We start from the raw sequence: 22325 nt of genomic DNA on the forward strand, positions 1-22325 counted from the left end.
CAACAAAACAATCCCTACTCTAATAAAATCAAACATAAATTAATGAATAAAATAACAAAAATAATCTCTAGAAATCTTAAAACTATCTATCCACAGCAGCTTACAGAGTGGCAGGAGATGAAGTGTGCTTTCTTTGACATAACTGGCATGCTGAGTGTAATGGGTGCGATTGCACCTATGTTGCTCTTACCCCCACACACGGGAAAGAAATTGCATACTGTAACAGGAAGCAGTTCCACTCCCTGAATATACAAGTTGTCTGCCATGTGCATATGAGGATCATCAGGGTTGTCTCCAATTTTGCCTTAAGCAGCCATGACGCCTTCATCCTTCTGCAGGCGGCACTGGCCCAAATTTTCACTGAAGGGAAATGCAGTGAAGTTTAAAACGCAAGTCAAAACAAAGAGAATACTTTAAAGTTGCAATGTAAGCTTTTTGAGGTGCCTGGTGCCAGAAGTGCATACTATTGTGCCATAGAATGAAGCAAGTTGGGGATATTAAAAGTTTAGTTGAAATTTTTCACTATAAGCTTTTCGGGGTGGATACCAAAAGCTGGAAATTTGCTGAACACTTTGCTAAACAATAGTACACACTTTCTTTTCTTTTTTTTTTTTTTTTTTTAACAGGAGATTCTGGTTATGGCTGCAAAACATGGCTGTTCACACCATTGTCTGTGCCATGTACAGTAGTAGAAATCCGTTACAATGAGGCACATGCAAAAACTAGAGCAGTCTTTGAATATACATTCGGTGCACGGATAAGAAGATTCCACTGCCTTGAGTGCTCTGGAGGTGTACTGCAGTGTTCGCTGAAGCAAGTAGCAGATATTGTAGTGGTGTGCTGCATGCTGCATAGTATCACCTTCCAACATTGTATCAATCAAGATGTGACTCCGGACCTGGCGCCAAAGCTTGAAATGTTTGCACCTGCTGCAGGTGAACATAGCACGGCAAGGGGGAGTGAGCTCTGTCGCAAGATCATTGCGGACTACTTCAGAGGTAATTTGTATACATGGTGGAGGTGGGATGGATTGTCTGGTGGTGTGTGGAGTGGAATTCTGACTTCAACATTTTTGTCTTCTCAGATTGGCGCCAATCCCCGGGACGATGAGTGCCAGAAGGAGAACATACCATTTATGAATATGTTCAGATTGTAAATGTGCCTGTTTTTTGTTTTGTTTTTTTTTAATGTTGCAATATGTCTGTTTCATGAAATGCTTTTTTTCCCATTTTAAATGCAATTTTAATATAATTAAATTTTTAAATGACAGCCTTGTTCTTCATTGGTCTCATTCTTCATCGGTGTTAATGCTGGGCCTATGACATCCGTGAAACAAAGGCCCAGCATCCCTGGTCCAAAGAAGTCTCTGGAGTAAGGATACTGGGCTGGCGACACCAGTGAAACACCCAGGCCAGTAACATTTTCTAACTGCAGTTCACCTGTTCCCCAACTGATTCCTATGGCCCATAGACTTCAATGGTCTATAGAAATGAATGGGGGACGATACAAATGCAATTTATAGAATGTTTCATTTGTGGGACGGTCCCCATTTGTTAGATGGATCTCATGAATGAAACAAATGAGACACATTTGTTTCAGATGTCACATTTATTTTAAACAAATGTACTTCACATTTCATTAAAGTAAACTTTGAAAGGTTACTGTGGGTAACCTTCCAAATCAACCCAACTTGCTAAATTGATCTTTGTTTGGCACACAGTTTACTTAAATCATAAGCAGATCATGGCCACACTCTGATAATCTATCTCCCAGTTCCCTTGCACCAACTTGCCCAGTGTCAAAGAACTGGTTAACATCAGTGACAAATCCTGTCGTAGCCAACAAAGGAATTCATTGGAGAAGCCATGGGGATTGTCAGCCCTCATATAAAAAGAGCAACAAAATGATAAAGGGACTGGAAAAGTTTCCTTATGGAGAAAGAATAAGACTCTTTAGTTTGAAGAAGAGAAAACCAAGAGGGGATATGATTGAGATTTAAAATCATGAATGGGGTAGAAGGGGTAATTTGGAAATGGTTATTTATCCTTTCAAATGAAACTTAGACCAGGGAACACTCCATGAAACTAGCAACTGGTAAATCATAGAGAATATTTTTTCACACAGAGCATGATCAAGCTATGGAATCTGTTACCAGAGGATGTGGTCAAGGCAACTAACATTTAATCTGTTTAATGTTTAGGTACTTGCCAGGTACATGTGACTTGGATTGGCCACTGTTGGAGACAGGGTACTGGGCTTGATGGACCCTTAGTCTGACCCTGGCATATTGTATTTTCTTATGTTAACAAGTTCCTGAAAGAAAATTCATAAACAATTATTAGGTAGGTAGACTTAAGAAATCCAGTACTTATCCCTGAGAGTAAGATACAAGAAATTGATCAACTATTTTGGATCTGATGGGTACTAGTGACCCAGCTGGCCACTGTCAGAGACAACATGCTGGGCTTGCTCTGACCCAGCATGACATTTTTATGTTCTTATGTACCCGCATACCCCTCTCCTCCTCCCCTATCTCCCCCCTTTGGCTATACTCAACTGACTCACACTCCATGCTCGTCCTGTTTACTCCATCACCACCTGTCATGCTCATACTTTCCCCCACTGTCACCCTCTCTGTCACACTCCATTCTCACCCTAGTCACAACACCTACTCCACTCTTTCGGGAACCTAAACAAGCAGGCAAAAAAGACTGACAGGCAATTACAGGACAACAAGCAATGCATGCAGTAATAATACAGACAACAAAAGAAAAGGGAAAGGGAAGGAAAAACCAGCAGCACAGAAGATGCCACTCAGAAATCACAAAAGAATACCCCCAACCACTAACTCCAACCAACTCCTAGCAACACCCAGCACATGGCCCTGGAAGGAGCTGCCTTTCATTCCCCTGCAAGAAGGCGTGTCCCATAAATTTGATGGACATCTATGCACACCGATTGTACTTCAGTTTGGCCCATGTCACTTTAAACAGCTATTAAGGAACTCTGCAGCACTTTTTACATTATTGCCGATTTTAGCGCCTGTTTCTCCTGCAGTTTTCTGCTGCACAGCTTTAGCATGGGTTTTGGCACATTTTTTCCCTAGCACAGAATTTTAACTATAATAAAATGGCGCCGATGGCCCGAGAGCGGGAGATCGGTCCCTGCGCCCCCACTGGACCACCAGGTACTCGTAAAAGGTTTTGGGGGGGTTCGGGAGGGTGGGGGAAGGTAAGGGGTCAATTTTAAAGGGTCGGGCCTCAAAAAAAAATTAACGATGTGAATCGGAACCGATTCCAATTCACATCACCACCGATCAGATTTTTTTCTCCCTCTAGCCGAACCCGATCGTTAAGATGATCGGGTACATGATTCACATCCCTAGTGTTTGTGCACGCATGTTATAAAATCGGCTAGCCATGCGTACATGTGCGCACGATTTTATATCGACGTGCGCACGTGTGCGTGAATCCCATCTCAAGCGCATAAGGGAGGGAATTTTAGTAGGTACACATGGCGACGCAATAGGCCTATTTCCGAGTTCCCTCCCAGTTCACCCCAGTAAAGGAGTGGACCTCCTAAACCCTCTACCTAACTTGCCTCCCTTTTACCCTATTAGTCCCGACCCCTAAAACCCCGCTGACTATCCTTTTTTTTTTTTTTTTAATTTCACTACTACCACGCATAGCAGAAGTAAGTTACGTGGTTGAGGGATCCCGGTGCACATTAAAGCACGTAAGTGACTTTGTGGGTGCAGTTGCAGCCCACCCATGTCCTGCCCAGATCACGTCCATGTCCTTCCTCTTTTTTGTCAAATCTTTTGTATCTGTGAATCGGGAGATATGCGCGTGGCCGTGGGCCTTCTAAAATCTGCGCAGCCCGCGCGCGGCCAAGTCACACACAGATCTTTTAAAATTTGCCCTTTACATTGTAATGTATTAGAGGCAGGGACTTATCATGCCTGAATACTTATTACCATTGCATTGATTTTTTTTAAAATAAATGTGATTAAACAGATTAATAAACTAAACTAAATATGTTTAGTAGCACAACAAAAATAATAAGTAGTAGTACTAATGAATATATATTCTGGTTCACTTCAGTCTCTCTTACCCTAATTATGACTTTCTAGCATATATACTCCCAGATGATATCATACCTGGGTAGAGGGAGCCAACTGATCATACCCCAAATACTAATGTAATTATTGAGGAAGGGCATGAAACGTCAAGTCAATGCACATTTTTTAATTTAGGGCATTTGACTCATTTTCTATTTGTAGGTCAGGTCCATCCATACCAGCAAAATGGCTAAATGCAAGAGAACAAAAGGGGAAGGTGCAATGGGATGGGCAGATGAGTGGAAGCTGAGAAAACAGCTTCCATAGACTTAAATGGGCTGATGCCTCCAAATTAGAGTAAATATATTTGTTCCAAGCTGCAAGAGCACAACTGCCTGCTTGGAATTTAGCAGAACAACTCCAAAAATTGCAGTCTTTGTTTTATGTACTATGTCCTGATGTGTATTTACTCCACATCTTTATTTGCATAGTTCACAACTGAAGAACAATGAAAGATACAAAATTAAGATAGCACTGGTTTTCTAACCTATTTTGGATTGCTTGATACAGCAAATAAAGAAATTGCTCAGTGCATTGCCTTATCGGATAGAAATTACTGACTTTAATTTACAGCTCTCCTCCTTTGAGATCTCTTGGCTGGCTATGCAGGCTGGAGAGAAAAAACATATTAAACATTTTTACAGCTTTCCTTAAGAATAAGAAAAATCCCTGTTTTTTGCAGGACCGTTCTGTTCACTCTGACCTCTGTGGTAGTGCTGGTCATCACTACTGACTGGATCAGCTGGGACAAGCTGAATCGCGGATTTCTTCCAAGTGATGAGGTCTCGAGAGCTTTCTTGGCTTCCTTCATCTTGGTCTTTGACCTTCTTATTGTCATGCAGGTACATTGTCCTAATTTTTCTTTCATTTTGATTAAGTTGGCCAGGCCTGCATATCTTGTCTCCACTAGAACAAATAACTTAATAGAGTACAAAACTTTTCGGTGTCTTCTATTAATGATGGCATTTTAAATTAGAATTCATAGGGACTTAGCAAAGTGCCAGTTGGTCTTGCAATAAGAGACCATTATTGCTTTGTTTTGCTTTTATTTCCAGTTATAAATTTGATAACTTGCCAAATGGGATATTGTTTTCTGCCAAAATCTTCTCTAAAGAAGAAACCTAGTCATTAGGGTAATTGAATGCTACAGATATGCGAATGATGAAAACACAAAGCAGAGAACATGCACTATAAGCAAATTTAAAAATGTTTACATTTTTAACAAGTAAAGTTGTCTGGCAAAGGCACTTGGCAGCAATAGACCTAGCTTTATTCATGGGCCTCTACTAGGCCCGCGCCTAGGGCACCAAAATTTGAGAGCAGCAAATGTCCTGCCTGCTTCTGCCCCCCCACAGACTGCCTATCCTGTCCTGTACCTCCAAATCTTTTCAACTCACCGCCCCACACTGGACCTCGGAGGCTGTAATTCAGCAATATGGCACTATCCTTAGATTGCCATGAGTGCAATGACTAAGCTTGCGCTCACCAGCTGTTAGGTGGGGACTATGAGCATTAGTTTAGTCCCTGCACTCATTTGGTCTAAGGAAGTTTTTCATAGCTGGAGCGCAAAGCCTCAAGGTGGATGGAGGGAGGTGACAATAGGAGTTAAGGGCTCCAAGGTTCAGTGTAAGGAGGTGGCATGGCACTGGTATTGACACTGCCCAAGGTCTCATCAACCTAAATCTGTCACTAAGCATCTGCAGTCTATGGTGCATTACTGAAGACTCATGATCTTGGAGTTAAAAAAGTATATTTTAATTCTATAGAACAGGACTGATAAGCTTGAATTGCAGAGGTGGCAGAAGCTCATGTAGTTACTCTCAGTGGAGAATATAACCTGTCCATCACGTGTTTGTCTATTACATCTGAAAACCTACAACAGTATTTCTGATTCTGTGCATTATGTATTATGTAATTGTGAATTCTGAAACCTTGCAAGAACCCTGTAGTTATTTCAACTGTCCCTTTACGCTATCTAAAATGCCAGATAACCAGTATAACTTCATTGGTACCTATTCTAAGAATGACTCTAAGGACCAGAAAATCTAACCCCTCGTTACTAAATGATATTAGTGGCAGTCATAAATTATTAAGGAACAGAAGGTATAGCATTTGAAGATCATGGGAGAACCATCAACAAGTAACAAATATTATGGAGTAGTAGAAACTAGCATCATGAGGCTCTTTCACAAAGGCATAATTAACCCTAATTTGTGACTTAGAAAATATTTTGGCAGAAAGTTATTTGAGTGTTTTTTTAAAAAGATAATCACAGTTTATGTTTAAAAACAGGACTCAGAGTCCCTGTGTATCTTCAGAAAACCAAATAAAACTCATTTATGTTTTTTTAGGATGGCTGCTTGTTGAAATCGCATAAAACATCAGTTTTATTACAACAGTATTTCCCAACCTTTTCATGCCTGTGGAACACCTCCATTAAAACATATTGTGTGTATCACCGACCCTCATGGACCAGGCAATGCAGACAGGGGGAGGACCCATGGCGAAAACAAGATCTAGAAAAGCACTGAAAATCTCATGGCTCTCTTCCAAATATTAAAACAAAGGGAGAAGGGAGAAGGCAAGCATGAATTTATCATGATGGGCCAGTTCCCTCTATATACAGGTCTAGTGCAGTGTAGGCAGCCAACTCAATTAGTTATCTTGGTTACTGCGTGTGGCTGCCAGAGCTCCTTCATTGCTGCTGCTGCCAAAATTCAGATTGAGTCAAGTCCTGTTTCACTTAGCCTGGGGATAAGATAGAGACAGAAAGGACTCAAAGATGGGTAAGATCAGGAGCTGCTGTGTATAATGTGTGTGCTGTACAAAGCAGGTCCCAACTCTCTGTACCATGCATGCTACCCATTAATTACCACAATCCAAGGTTCATGCTGTAACTAGGAAGAGGCATGCATGATTATATATGTTGAAGAGCCACCACTGGTGTCTCTTGTTACTCACTACAAGATGCTGGACTAGATCTGAGTATGAGGCAGTGGCGACTTTTCCATGGCACGCCTGATTAGGTCTGAAGGCACACCAATGTGCCATAGCACACTGGTTGGGAAACAATGACTGATACGCATCGCTACAGTGCTGCATATGTCTAGTAGCACTTTAGAATTGATAAATAATAGTAGCAGCAGAATGCTGTATAGGAGTTAGGAAACCTTTACATGCATGTGACATTACAAATAGGAAAAAGAAAATTGTATCACAAACGCTTTTTCATATTTTGTCTTTCTCTTATGAGCAAAACTATATATCAGGGAGGACACAGACCTGTTTTACTGTTGGAAAAAATACTGTTGAAGAAGTTAAACAGAATGTTGTGCAGGAGTTTACATGTCATAGATACAGTAAATATGAAAGTAGAAGCGAAAAAAAACCATACCAGGATGAGGAGGAATTGAAACACTTTCTCTATCTTTTATTACTTGCTTGCTTTCACTTTTACCAAATTGCTATGAATACCATCTGTTTCTCAATAGTTGTATGGAATCCTACTCTAAAGTATATATATTATTGCTCCTACACCCATAAGACACACTTACAAATACCTGGCTTTTCAATATTGTGAAATTTCCTTCTGAAGTTTGTTGTTCTCCAGAGGGAGCAAAGAGAAGCAGATCATGAAAGAATTTTTTTTAAGTATGCTTTTTGTTTTCAGCATTTAGCTCAAAATGTTATACAGTGCATTCAAAAAGTATTCAGATGCCTTCACTTTTTCCACATTTTGTTACATTACAGCCTTATTCTAAAATGCATAGTATGCATTTTTCCCTCCTGAATTTACACACACAAAGCAAAATCAGGTTGTAGAATTTTTTGCAAATTAAAAAAAAAGCGAAATTTTGTGTGTAGATTGAGGAGGGAAAAAATGCATATTATCCATTTTAGAATAGGCTGTAACATAACAAAATGTGGAAAACGTGAAGGGGTCTGAATACTTTCTGAATGCATTGCAAGTGAAGATAGGAAGCAGTTTGTATTGCATTGAATGGTCCTGAACTAGTTGTACTTGCTGTATTGCCTGTTTGCCTAGGCACAACTGGATTAAGTTGTCTGAATCCTTTTTATTATATCAATAACTTCTGACTGAGTCTCAGATAATTCAGTGGACAATTAAGTGATTTGTGTGTACTTTCAGAGAGCCTTCATACAGCATGCCATAATCCAGGTTTCTTTGCACATATATTCAAATTTCCAATTGCACAAAGAAAATGTTAAAATAAAAGTCAAAACCAGGGAGGATAGCTTTCAAACAACTCCATGTGGCCTCATATATGCACATATATGTCCACTCTTAGATCTGCAACAGTATTTTATAAATGCATACCAGCTAGCGCAGATTACAAAATATGCATATATCTGCCCCTGAACATATGCACGTATGTTTGGCTACTATCAAATAGCTCAGTTTCCCCAAAAGCCTTTCTTTCCTTCCCAGTCTGCAGAAAAAAATGGAGAACTTTCCCACTTTATCCACTCCTGTGGTTTCAGACTTACCCTGTCAGAAAAAATATCCCAATAGGACAAGAGGACCCTAGCTGGTCTGTTACTCTTACCAGATAGATAAAACTACTCTCTCCAGTGGATCCAAAGGTCTTGCACATAGCCATGCTCTGAAATCCTCAAGATGAGCTTCAGACTCCAAAATCTCCTCTCTATGACTCATGGAACTACCATATGTTCTACCATATGTGATTGATGAGGATCCTCTCATCAATCACAAAAAAATCTGCCACATTCTACATTGTAAATGTTCGTTAGGGCATCAAGAGCCCTATATTACTTAGCATTTTGTATTAACTCTGCAACTTCCTTTCTTTAGTGATAGTTTACGTTGTCTGAAGTCAAGCTTGAATTGCCACCATGCATCTGCCTTAGTAAATGAGAAAATTAAAAATTAAGCTGGCAGATGACCTATCTTAGTTCAGAAACATAACCTTATAATTTATAATTATATTGCTTATTCAACTCTGGTGTGATTTATCTGTCCAACCTTGGAGCAAACAGTAATGAGAATTTTTATCATGTCCATAACTTTTATTGGTAACAGAGAGACATTTGAAGCAAGGTCACTATATCTGCTTGTTTAAGGGTTATAAGACTTTCATTAAATCTGTTTTAAAGAATTCTTTCCTTTCTGAAATGGGGAAGAACACAAAAAGCTCATAGAACAATCTTCCAAATGGTGGTGATTGAGGTAGATTAACATAAAACTCAAACAAAAATATCTGCAAATTACTCACTGCATAAATGCTTATTTGGATATAACATAATAAATGATTAACTGGATATATTTGGCATTTTTACAGATGCTGAAAAAAAATTTTCTCTTTGTAGCATGAATAAAAATGCTACAGATCAATATCTTCAAATATATGGCTCAAAGATTTTGTAGATGGTTGCATTATACTCTTATGTAGTGACATAAGATAGTCAAAATATGGAGTACAACAACACTGGGCAAGACAGAAGAACGTTTTCATCAGTAGTCACAACTTTATTTTTTCAGCACTGAGAGATTCAGATTTATAGGAGACAAATAGACAATAAGTATTTCTGTATACATCTCCTAAGTGTGTGCGCATTATAGATTGGCTACTTATGTTTAAAAAGGTATACATAAGCCTAGTCTGAAACAGAAGTATGGCAGACATAGAAAAGAAAATATAGAAGAAAAGTGTAAGTCTCACAAGCATTCCCTGGTGATCATCATCCTGATTAGTTGTACCTTGTTCATATTCAGGTGTCTTAGGCATTCTTGCATCATTTTATCATGTTTGCTTGGTGATGAGCTTCATTCTCTTAATTTCTATTACTTTCCTGAATTGATTACAAAGTTATGAATGCATTTTTTATATTGTATGAAATAGGCTTTAACTAAGAAAAGAAGTTATGATTGCATAGCTGTAATCAGTGCATCGTATGCAAATCCTGCACATAGTTTCATTTGTCCTCAATCACGAACATGCTGTACATTAAAATAAAACCTAGCAAACTAGGATAAAGAAAACACCTGTGAATTTTAATCATAAATCTGCAATATCTACGTCAAGGTACAGGGAGATCCAACAGGCTTGAGAATTGTAAAACAGAAATGAACAGTAGTAACCAAAGTGGCCTCACCTTAAATTATGGTGAACAAGTGCTGCACTGAAGCATAATTGTTTTCCTCTTTCTCATTCCAAGAGCAAATTGAAATCTCAAAGTACTCAATCGATCAGCTAGTTTTCTAGATCTGTAAATTTAAGCACGGGGTGGTGCTTTCTTCAATGAAATAAAATGAACGTAATTTTGTAGTGGTAACACGTGAGGTCCATATTCAAAGAGATTTGTCCAGCTAAGTTCAGTTTTAACCAGACAAACCATAGAATTTGAAATTCCTACCATGTTAACCACCTGTGTTTATCTGATAAGTTTTTAGCTGAAAAATCTGAAGAGTTCTTGTGAGCGAGGTGAATTTATCCAGATAACGTCAATATTCAGCGTCAGTTCATGCCAGAGAGCAGTCCTAACGTGATGTGGATAAATTAGATGTTCTCTCATAGGGTAATTTTAAAAGGAATGTGCGTACACTCAAAAATGGGTGTATCGGCACGCAAGCAGAGAGATGCTGCTCACAAGTAAACATGTATCATTTAAAGAACCCCTCCCATGCATATTTTAGCTAGGGCTTTTAGTGGCTTTTATGCTCATATGCAGGTGGATTTTAAAATATGCTTGCGTGAGGGAAAAAAACGGATTTTCCAAGTAGTCCACCACTTTGCCCAGTTCATATTGTCATCTTCAAGACCCTCTGGTCCTTCATCCTGCATGCCCCCCCATTTGACCCTGAACCCTAACACTGTGCTAAATACCCTAAAAGAGATCTCCAGACTAGCTCCTCATCAAGACCCAAAGTAAATTTATGCAGATAAAAAGCCGATGGTCATCTTTTTTAAAATGTGGATTTGTGGGCTTAAGCCTTGGCCTTGCTCCGGAACGCCCATGCCTGCCCCCTTTCCACCCCTTCTTCTTGGCATGCACATGGTTATGTACACACATACTTTGCACATTGCTCGTGCAAGGCTCACATACACACGTACATGGCTGTTTTTTGTACAATAAATATACAATATATATCTGTATCTATTATCAACAAATATTTTTTTTATTGTTCACTACCATTAAAAGTTTTAAACATTATCCACTCATACCACATTCAGCCACATAATATAATATTGCACATATCCCTATTACATTAAATACATACATTTTCCATCATTATTTCATACATGTGACTAATCCCATTGTCCAATAATTATACAATTCCCAAATAGTTCCCTAACATTTACTTAATTATATCTTAATATTTTTTACACAATTACATTTGTTGTCATAATTTTTTGTTACACAGAAGCACCCAAAATTTTCTCTAAATATTTCCTCACACAACTCTAGATGTTTTCTTCATACAACTCCCAAAATTTTCCCTTAATGCTTCCTCACACAGATCCCTTTTCTCTCGATATTGATAGAACTCCTGACGAGAGACTCTCGTTTCACCCAAATGGTTTCCTCAGGGGATCAGTACTGAACTATCATTTCTTCATTACCATTATAGGGAACATCATAAGAACATAAGAAATTGCCATGCTGGGTCAGACCAAGGGTCCATCAAGCCCAGCATCCTGTTTCCAACAGAGGCCAAAACCAGGCCATAAGAACCTGGCAATTACCCAAACACTAAGAAGAACCCATGCTACTGATGCAATTCATAGCAGTGGCTATTCCCTAAGTAAGATTGATTAATAGCCATTAATGGACTTCTCCTCCAAGAACTTATCCAAACTTTTTTTAAACCCAGCTACACTAACTGCATTAACCACACCATCTGGCAACAAATTCCGGAGCTTTATTGTGCGTTGAATGAAAAAGAATTTTTCCGATTAGTCTTAAATGTGCTACTTGCTAACTTCATGGAATGCCCCTAGTCCTCTATTATTCGAAGTGAAAATAACCGAGTCACATCTACTTGTTCAAGACCTCTCATGATCTTAAAGACCTCTATCATATCCCCCCTCAGCCGTCACTTCTCCAAGCTGAACAGCCCTAACCTCTTCAGCCTTTCTTCATAGGGGAGCTGTTCCATCCCCTTTATCATTTTGGTTGCCCTTCTCTGTACCTTCTCCATCGCAACGATATCTTTTTTGAGATGCGGCGACCAGAATTGTACACAGTATTCAAGGTGCGGTCTCACCATGGAGCGATACAGAGGCATTATGACATTTTCCCTTCTATTAACCATTCCCTTCCTAATAATTCTTAACATTCTATTTGCTTTTTTGACTGCTGCAGCACACTGAGCCGACGATTTTAAAGTATTATCCACTATGATGCCTAGATCTTTTTCCTGGGTGGTAGCTCCTAATATGGAACCTAACATCGTGTAACTACAGCAATGGTTATTTTTCCCTATATGCAACACCTTGCACTTGTCCACATTAAATTTCTTCTGCCATTTGGATGCAGATGAAATTCAATAACCTTGTTGTTCTTGTTGTATATATGGTTCTTGCTTAATCTGAACAATAAAAAAAACATTTGTTGATAATAGATACAGGAATATATTGTATATTTATTCATGACAGAATAATACCTGTAGATTACCCATATGTTGTAATTTATATTTGGAACTCCTAAAAAGAGCTCAACAATTCCGTCACAGTAAATGCAAGTCGTAGAAAAAGAGGGAAATATTACTTCACTTGAAAATTGTCGCTCCAATAACTATGTATAAAATTTCTTAAATATCTTCGTTTTATTTTTTATTTTTTTTTGAATTTTTCTGAACTTTTTAATTATTATAACTTTGAAGACGATAACTACTTATATAATGATATGAGAGTGAACTGCATCAGCAAGCCAGTCGGCGTCAAACCAGAAGTTTTATGGTGAGCGCCCGGTCTTCTCAATCATTTGCAGTCACTTGTATAACTTCATTCCATTTTATGTTGAACAAATAAAGTTTTAAACTGATGCAGACACTTCTAAAGGACGGCAGTGAATGTCGGTGAATGCCATTAAGAACGGCTCAACTGCGGCCGAAGTTTCGCTGAAAAACAGCTTCATCAGGAGCCAAATCTAAACAAAATTTATCCAAAGGTTCCGCTCTAAAGGAACAGCTGATGCTGTTTGATGCTTCGTCTTCATAAGAAAATATTTGAATATGAGGACCGCAAGGTCTCTTTACTTCACTTCAGTATTCATAACTTCAATGTCCAATTATCACTAAATGAAAAGACAAAAGTTGTAAAAATAGAGAGTATCTCTTATACTTATCTTAACACAGAGCAGGTAGTCGTATCCTTACTCTGGACGCACTGGTCTCACACATGAATTCAAAATGGACAGAACGCTATCACTGATTTCAACACCACTGTTATAGGGCCGCTTAGCCCTTGCGTGACCAATAGAATCTCACTGATGTGGTGTTGAAATCAGTGATAGCGTTCTGTCCATTTTGAATTCATGTGTGAGACCAGTGCGTCCAGAGTAAGGATACGACTACCTGCTCCGTGTTAAGATAAGTATAAGAGATACTCTCTATTTTTACACACTTTTGTCTTTTCATTTAGTGATAATTGGACATTGAAGTTATGAATACTGAAGTGAAGTAAAGAGACCTTGCGGTCCTCATATTCAAATATGAAGACGAAGCATCAAACAGCATCAGCTGTTCCTTTAGAGACGGAACCTTTGGATAAATTTTGTTTAGATTTGGCTCCTGATGAAGCTGTTTTTCAGTGAAACTTCGGCCGCAGTTGAGCCGTTCTTAATGACATTCACCGACATTCACCGCCGTCATTTAGAAGTGTCTGCATCAGTTTAAAACTTTATTTGTTCAACATAAATGAGAAAATGAAGTTATACAAGTGACTGCAAATGATTGAGAAGACCGGGTGCTCACCATAAAACTTCTGGTTTGACGCCAACTGGCTTGCTGATGCAGTTCACTCTCATATCATTATATAAGTAGTTATCGTCTTCAAAGTTATAATAATTAAAAAGTTCATAAAGATTCAAAATTCAAAAATAAAAAATAAAAACATAAAATAAAACGAAGATATTTAAGAAATTTTTACATAGTTATTGGAGCGACGATTTTCAAGTGAAGTAATATTTCCCTCTTTTTCTACGACGACGTAATTTATATTTGACCATTGTTTTTTGTACAAGCAATTTTTTAAAATTGACGTGTTAGTATATTTAGTGGAACACATAATTATCGGGTGTGTTTTGTTGAATACAGGAGTAAAGTAAATCTGGTAACTTTACCCAGATAACTTACCCACTGCCTATGCTACCTTAATATGGAATTCTTGTGATTCTTACAAATTACTAGTGACAGAATTCATGAATGACATATGAGAACTGAATTCTGAATGGGGATTGGTCCCTTCACTTTTAGCTGTCAATGAAGGGACCAATCATTGCTCAAGTACAGTGAATCATGTTTGTTTACTGTAAACAAGATTCTTCATAGACATCAGGCTGAATTAGCCATGATACATGAGTGACATTGTTCAATAGCGCCAATCACTACTACTAAGACTACTACTTAACATTTCTATAGCTCTACATGACATATGCAGTGCTGTACAAACAACACAAAAATAGTCTTTGATAATTAGAGCTTACAATCTAATAAGACAAACCTACAAGACAAGAGACATGGGGCATTTTTTCTAGCTCAATAAAGTTTTACTACTGAGCATGGATTGCTTTGTCAGGCCTTCAGTCAATTGTAGATCTTAGCTTTAGATAAGAAGTTGACTCTCTAGAGAGGTGGGTGTGTATTAAGCATGGCTAATTCCTCCTGCTGTCTACAGAGAATCCTGTTTATAGTAAGCAAACTCACTTTTTCCATCGATAAGCAAGTCTGAATTAGCCATGAAATGTAGGGGATCCCAAACTGAGGGGAACCTGGATCCCCCATGGAGAGTGGATTATTGGTTGAAAAGGCTGCGTAGAACTGCTTTCCCAAAGTTATTGTTGCTTCTTAACAGATTATCCAGACAGTAGTGGGACATGAAAGTGTGAAATGATGACCAAGTTGCAGCTTCGCAGATGTTGGGAGCCATCAACTGCAAATGACTGTTCTCTGGTCGTGCATAGGTGGTATTTTTTCAAAGATGTTACTTCCAGCAGGTTCTTTCCTGTGAGCACCATGAAGGAGTATAAACTTTAAAGTAGCTCCAATACAGTGCATGAAACACTTTAAATATTATAATAAAATCTTAAATTTGACCCTCCAGATCTCCAGAAGCCAGTGTAAAGACATTAAAATAGGTGAAACTGTCTATGAAATCTAGGGACTGAAGTCTAGCACCCCCATTACCAGCCAGTCATCCAGATAAGTGAAAACACAAATCTTCCAATGATGTAGATGTTTTACCAGAACCTTGTTTTGTTAGTGAATTTTTTGCACCATGAATATGAGATGGATAGATGTGAGCATATGCATCCATCAGATCTAGAGTGTATATCCAGTCTCCGTCTTGGATAAAGGGTAGGATGGTATGGAGGGCATTCATCTCAAACTTCTATAACAAATCCCATTTCAGACTTCATAAATACAGGATGTTTATGGGTCTCAATCCCTCTGACTTCTTGGGGGATAAGAAAGTAGCAGGTATAGAACCCCTTACCATGTTGTTCAGGAGGGATAGGTTCTTATATCCACTGGCTGAGAAGTAACCATCTTGAGATGAATTTGAGTCAAGTAAGATAGATCCAGATTGAAGGCTGAACATTGGTGAAACATTGGAGCCTGGGAGAAGAGCAAACAGTAACCAGATTCTACAGTTTTGAGGATCCAACAGACTTTTAAAAATATTTTATCACTTGTTGAGGAACAGTTGAATCCTTCCCCTTAATGAGGTCAAGGCCTCAGGAGGCCCCAGTTTGCGAGCCTCCTGTGGTGTCTTAGATTGACAAATCTCATGTGGGTGTCCTCGGGCCAGAAGTTGTTATGGGAGTTTATGTTTAGTTTGATATCGCTGAAATTGGTGGAAGGGGCAACTCTGAAAGAAGGACCACTTAAGAGAAGTAAGAATACTTAGAGGAAGAAGACTAGGATTGAGTGACCATATGCTGCTCTTTAATCTGGGCTTTTTAATCTCTTCTTGTCCCTGAAGAGATTATCCACAGAACATGGGTCATTGGCCAACTTGTCATATATATTGTGATGGGATTTTATATTCCCCTAATGAATGCAAAAAGGTGGGCTATAAGAAAAACTGGAAAGGAGATCCAGTTTGTAAAAGAAATCAGAATAAGACTTGGACTCTAACTCCCTCCAGAAGGCACAGGGATTCTAGAGGGGGAAGAACTTCCCAGGTTTAAAGTCTCTATAGCTTTATTTTATCAAATGACAGATTCACCCACAATCATAGCAATTAGCCAAGCCATAGTCTGGTCCCAGGCATTTCTAGGAGATGTCATGACTATCGGTGATGGACATCTTGCGACCACAGATACAATCTTTGAAGCCACTGGTATGGCTTTCTTAGAATCAGACATTCCAATATCTTTAATATGCATTTTTTTGTTAGCACTGAAAAGAATGTTGATAGGCTGCCGAGACAGTGAGGAAGTAATCAAAAACCAAAAATGAGACTGCTTGAGCATATTTTGAGAAAAGATAGAGAGTACATGTCTGTGCGAAGCTCAGGCAAAAAAAGACTGAATGTTTCACAAGGCAGTGCATGCGCAGGAACTCCTGAGCATGCACTGCCTTGTGAAACTAACAAAACAAGGTTCTGGGTTGTTCAGCACCATCACATTATGTCGTAGGTGTCATGGCTAATTCAGCCCTGCTTGTTGATGGAGCAAAATAATACTAGTAAAAGTAGCTGTCAGAGCTATCAGCACTTAATATTCTGCAGAGCAGGAGCAGGTAACAGCCTCTACTGCTCCTGGTCTACGTTCAGGACAGTTTTGAGGCTTGAGGTTTAAGGGATTTTGGGTAAAAACATTTTTAATGGTACTGCTGGGGGGGATCAGTGCTACTTCCATGGGACAATATTCAATTATAGTGGGGGACAGGAAGGAAATGCTTGGCTATCCAATATTTTTATTCCTACAGGGAATCAGGTTGGGGAGGGGAATTGGCCATTGCATGTCTTTTGGGGCGGGGGGTGTGGGGTTTGCAAATATTTAATAAGTTGGTGAGAGCCAAAGTTACCCAGGTAACTTTATCCGGACAAGTTAGCTAGATAAACTTAATTGGCTAGCTTTCTTGCTCGCTGGCTTTTTAAATATTGACAAAATTATATTTTAGCAAACATGAATATTTTAACTTTGCTTCCTTGTTAATTTCTACTAGTTTGCTTTGTGGAGCAGAAACTTTGTCTTTTATATTATATTGCTTTCCTATCTTGCAGGAGGCAACAAATCAAAAAGTTTCAGACCCTGTCAACTCAGAGTTATGATTGTATAGCCCTGAGAAACTTGAACTGAAAGAAATTGCTGGATGTGTTAGAGAAATTATTTTAATAGTGCACAGAAGGTAGAAAATTGGGATCCAATAGTGTTTATGTTTAACACCTAAGAGAATAACTTTACCTATGTCACATTGCATTGCCACAACTTAATCAGATAACACCAATACTGTCACAAATTGATACAACTGAGAAGTACAGGAAGGGTGTCTATAGTATTGTAAGAGAACACCAAGAAATCAAATTAGCACTTAAGAAAATGTACCCTAACATTAGAAGGCCTTCTGTTAATGGGAGGCCAAAATGATCTTAGTTATGTGAATCTACAAGCAGAGAAACCACATTCTCAGCCATTTTGGAAGGATTCCTATCACTAGAACTTAGCAAATCTTTATAGGACCATTTAGAATTAGGGACATTAGATGAAACAAGCTTGGAAAATAATTCCATGATACAGAAAATACTTGCATTGCTAAGGCTTCTGGATCTATAACTCTGCTTATACACACTAGCACTTTTCTGTTGACATGTATTGATTTCAGACATAAGAGAAAACATTTTTTAAAAGCCTCTTGACAAGGGACCATTCTCCTGGATAAAGAAATTCCTGACTGGGAAATCATTTATATGATTACTGGAGAAAGAACTTATGTGCTGTTCTTCCCGCTTTAGGATTTCTTGCGCTAGGCAGAATGTTGATTTACCTAAGGTCAGTTCTCATTCTTTTTTCCATTGTGACACAGTTGACAGAGTGCATGACTCACTGCATGCTACATGTAGCAGCTGACCTTAAAAAATCCTAAATATTATCTATTCTTTAAAATGGCACAAAAGAAATATAAATATTTTTAACTATTTTTTACAAAATGTTATTGAAATTAAAGTTATTAATTTTATTTTTTCACAGAACTTTTAGTCTTCGTTTACTTCATCAGGGAGAAACTTGAGACTGATGTGCTGCACTGTTTTTCAATATGGGTGTGATAGAGTATATGACAGAGAGCTTCAGAGTGCCTTAACAGACCGGCTCCAGCTATCTGGTCTGGTCTACCTTAAGACAGACAGGAAAGGGATCCTCGGGTGGAGGCGTTTCCCTGAGGTAAGGGATACAAAGGTGAGGCCCTGAGAGAGTTAGATAGGCCCCAGGGAGAAGAAGGAAGCTGTAATGGAGTGCTGTGTCCTTTTGAAAGTGTTCTTGCATTGTGAGTCTGCTGAGGTAAGCAGCCATTTTACTTCTGTCTTGTTGGATGTTTTGCAATAAACCTGATGAAAAGCAGAACAGACTCCAGCCTGGTCTGTTCTCCAGCTTTCCCTAGTCTTAGACCGCTCCAATGGTATCACAATGGGGTTGAAGGGTGGGCAAACTCTAGTGTATCTCACTGTCAACATCAAAATATTTAGACCTATTCTTGAGTATATGCACAGCATAATTAGGACAATTCCCCTTTCAACTCACCATACAAAAATATATATTCAAATTCTGGTATTACCTCTGCAACAGCAAATCAGAATCCCTCTACTGCCAGACACTTTGTAGTTTGTAATATAACACAAGAACTTGCAAAAGTACATTCAGAAGCTATATACAAAGAAGAATTGCTGACTGTATAACCTTTAGAGATGTGTATTTTTTTTATTCATATATATATATATATAAACATAGAAGTGACGGCAGAAGAAGACCATACAGCCCATCCAGTCTGCCCAGCAAGCTTTCACAGTTGTTTTTCTCATACTTATCTGTTACTCTGACTGCTGAGGTCAGGGCCCTTATTGGTAACTTTTTGGTTCTAATTTTCCTTCCACCCCTGCCATTGCTGTAGAGAGCAGTGCTGGAGCGCATAAAAGTGAAGTATCAAGCCTAATTGGTTAGGGGTAGTAACCGCCGCAATAAGCAAGCTACTCCCACGCTTATTTGATTACCCAGCCTGTGCAATTTAGTCCTGTTGGTTGTCTTAATATAAATCCTCTTTTGTCCTTCATTCTCTCCCTGGCCATTGAAGCATTAGCTGCGCTGTATATTATTCAAAGTGAAGTATTGGTTTGTGGTAGTAACCTTCGTAACAAGCAATCTAACTCCCACACTTATTTGTTTACCCAGATTAGGCAATTGGAGTCCTAGTTGTAGTTGTCTGGTCTGTAATCCTCTTATCTTCATCCCCCCTGTCGTTGAGAGCAGCGAGCTGTGCTGTATATATATTCAAAGTGAAGTATTAGGTTTTAATTTGGTTAGGGGTAGTATTCATGGTTTGGTTCGGGTTCCCCTGCGGGTAAATTTCATTTTTTTCCGCGGTTCGGGATTTTTTTTTTTGTGGTTCCTGAATCTCATGTAGTGTGCAGTAACTCCTGTTTGTGTACACTAACCTTAGTTTAATGTGCACTAACATTTTAAAAGTGTACACTAATTCCCATTAGTGTGCATTAACACACGAAATAACGAATTTTTCCGAAATTTCAGAAAAATTTGCTTCATTTTTAGAGCGCTCCCGAACCATGACGAATTAGACAATTTTGTTGAAATTGTCTAATTCATTTAAAATGAATGCACTTCTCTAATAACCTTCATCTGCCGGTGGTAAATTGGAATTACTGGGAAAAGAACGTTTCAATCTTCAAAAACAAATTTTTAAAGGACAAAACTATTACTGGCTGTGTATATTGTGTGTTAGTGTATAAGGCTAGAGTTTACAAGTGTTAAGAATGTGTGTGTTTAGGTATAATAGACTTTGGATTAATTTGTTAACTAGTAAAGTTAGTATTTATTTGCAAGTGAAAAGAATTGTGTGTGTTTAAGATTAATAGACTTGGATTAATTTTGTGAATTCGTAAGGTTAGTATTTGTTTTGCATCAGAAATGTGAGTTAGCAAAGGTCACTTACTTGATCTTTAATGGTATGAGAGTATTTGGTTCCTGGGCAATTAGTCACTGGTTTGATTCCTCACAACCCTCAGCCACCTTTTTGTTATATCGATTATCTTTCTCCATTAGGAGGAAAATCTTCAAAATAAGAATCAAATAATGATTTAGAATAACATACAATTAGCCCTGATTTTAGTGGTTGATTTTAGTGGTTGATTAATTTAAGTATTGTCGGTCATTCACAAACTAACATAAGTTATCTAGTTATCAATTTAAAAACCTTACATTTATAAAACACCAAATAAATAATTTATAAACCCTTGTCAAATTTTAAAACCCTTAAATTCATAGATATACTAACTCCTTAATCAGCTTTTAAAACTTTAGAACTCAACAAAATTGAGATGCACACAGAAGTTCAGCAGTAGGTTTGAGGCTATCCAGTCTTCTGCACCGAGTGCCACATGTATGATTATCTACCTGTTAGTGAGATTGTATGTGTGTCTATGGTGCTAAGAGTTCTCGGCTTTCAGAGAATGAGACCAATCTCTGGAAGAGTGACACATCTGGAAGAGCTTCGGCAGACAGAAAATATACAGAGGAGACCTTCAAGGACATAGTAGATCAGTCCCAACTCCAATGATCTGCTTTGGAGAAGTAAAGTAACCTGACAGGAAACCATCATCTTTGTGTGGCAGGGAGTGAGGCCTGTAGCTAGGATGTGCCCTTCAAATGATGCTTTATCTACATGCACTGAGAATGTGTTTTCCAGAGCATGTGCCCAGGAGGGAAGAGTTAGGATGGCTGTTATAGTTGGTGACCTGGCATTAGGAATGTAGATAGCTGGGTGGCGTGATGAGCATGAAGATAAATTGGTATGAAGCGGCAGATCTCATGCGCCACCTAGATACATTTTTTAGAGAGTGCTGGAGAGAAGCTGATAGTCCATGATACATGTGGGTACCAATGATGTAGGAAGATGCAGGAAGGAGGTTCTGGAGGATAAATTTAGGATCTTAGGTAGGAAACTGAAATCCAGAACCTCCAGGGTTGTATTGTCAGAAATTCTGCATGTTCCCACACATAAAACCCCAGAGACTTTTGCACCTTCCTCCAGGCAGGCACAAGTTGCGCATGCTGGCAGCCTGCTGGCACACGATCCTCCAACATAGAGGCAAATGGCCAGTGGACTTACGTGCGTAGAGCTTTACGTGCATAGAGCTTTTAAAATCGGCCCTATGGGGGTAATATTCAGTAAGATTATCCAGATAAAGTTAGCCGGATAACTTGTCCCGTATATTCAGCGGGATAAATGTCCCACTGAACATGCTTGCCTCTCAGAGGCTTGTTAGATATATCATCAATGCGGCAGGTCCATTTGATGGAATCCTGGTCCCGTTCTCTGGAACCCTTTACCATTGATTTCTCAGAACTATTGACTACAATGAACATGTTCAAAAAGCTGTTAAAGATACATCTTTTCCATTAGACGTTTGACTGCTAAGTGATGATTTAGCATTTCTCCTAATAGAAGCAGCAGTATGAAAATGTTCTTTTTTCTTTACTGTTTTTATCTTTTTGATATATGTTAATAATGAAAGTCATCTCGAAGCTTTGTATAGATGGCATATAAATATGTCCAAATAAAACAGATAAATAAATAAATCAGGCTACATGTAGTGGATAACTAAAAACTAACTGGCTATGTTTGAAAAATATCCGGTAGGTACTTTTAGTTATCCATCTTGTGTGCCGGATATACGTCCTACTTAACTGGATACCTTCAAAAGACATTCAGTCAAGTAGCCACTGTGAATTTAAAAAAAAAAAAAAGTAGTAGTAAAGGGTCTAT

At 38.6% G+C, this 22325-nt stretch overlaps 1 protein-coding gene across 1 annotated transcript in view; it reads left to right on the top strand.

The window, feature by feature from the left end:
- Positions 1-1318: 1318 nt before the first annotated feature.
- The window catches only part of LOC115099563 (transmembrane protein 117-like), a 102362-nt gene continuing 81355 nt past the window's right edge, over positions 1319-22325 (top strand). Inside the window, exons 1-2 of the mRNA XM_029617297.1 lie at positions 1319-1371; positions 4776-4962. Coding sequence (XP_029473157.1) covers positions 1319-1371; positions 4776-4962 — 240 coding nt within the window. The remainder of the gene's footprint in view (positions 1372-4775; positions 4963-22325) is intronic.

This window comes from Rhinatrema bivittatum, chromosome 9, assembly GCF_901001135.1.
Source record: "Rhinatrema bivittatum chromosome 9, aRhiBiv1.1, whole genome shotgun sequence".
NCBI lineage: Eukaryota > Metazoa > Chordata > Amphibia > Gymnophiona > Rhinatrematidae > Rhinatrema > Rhinatrema bivittatum.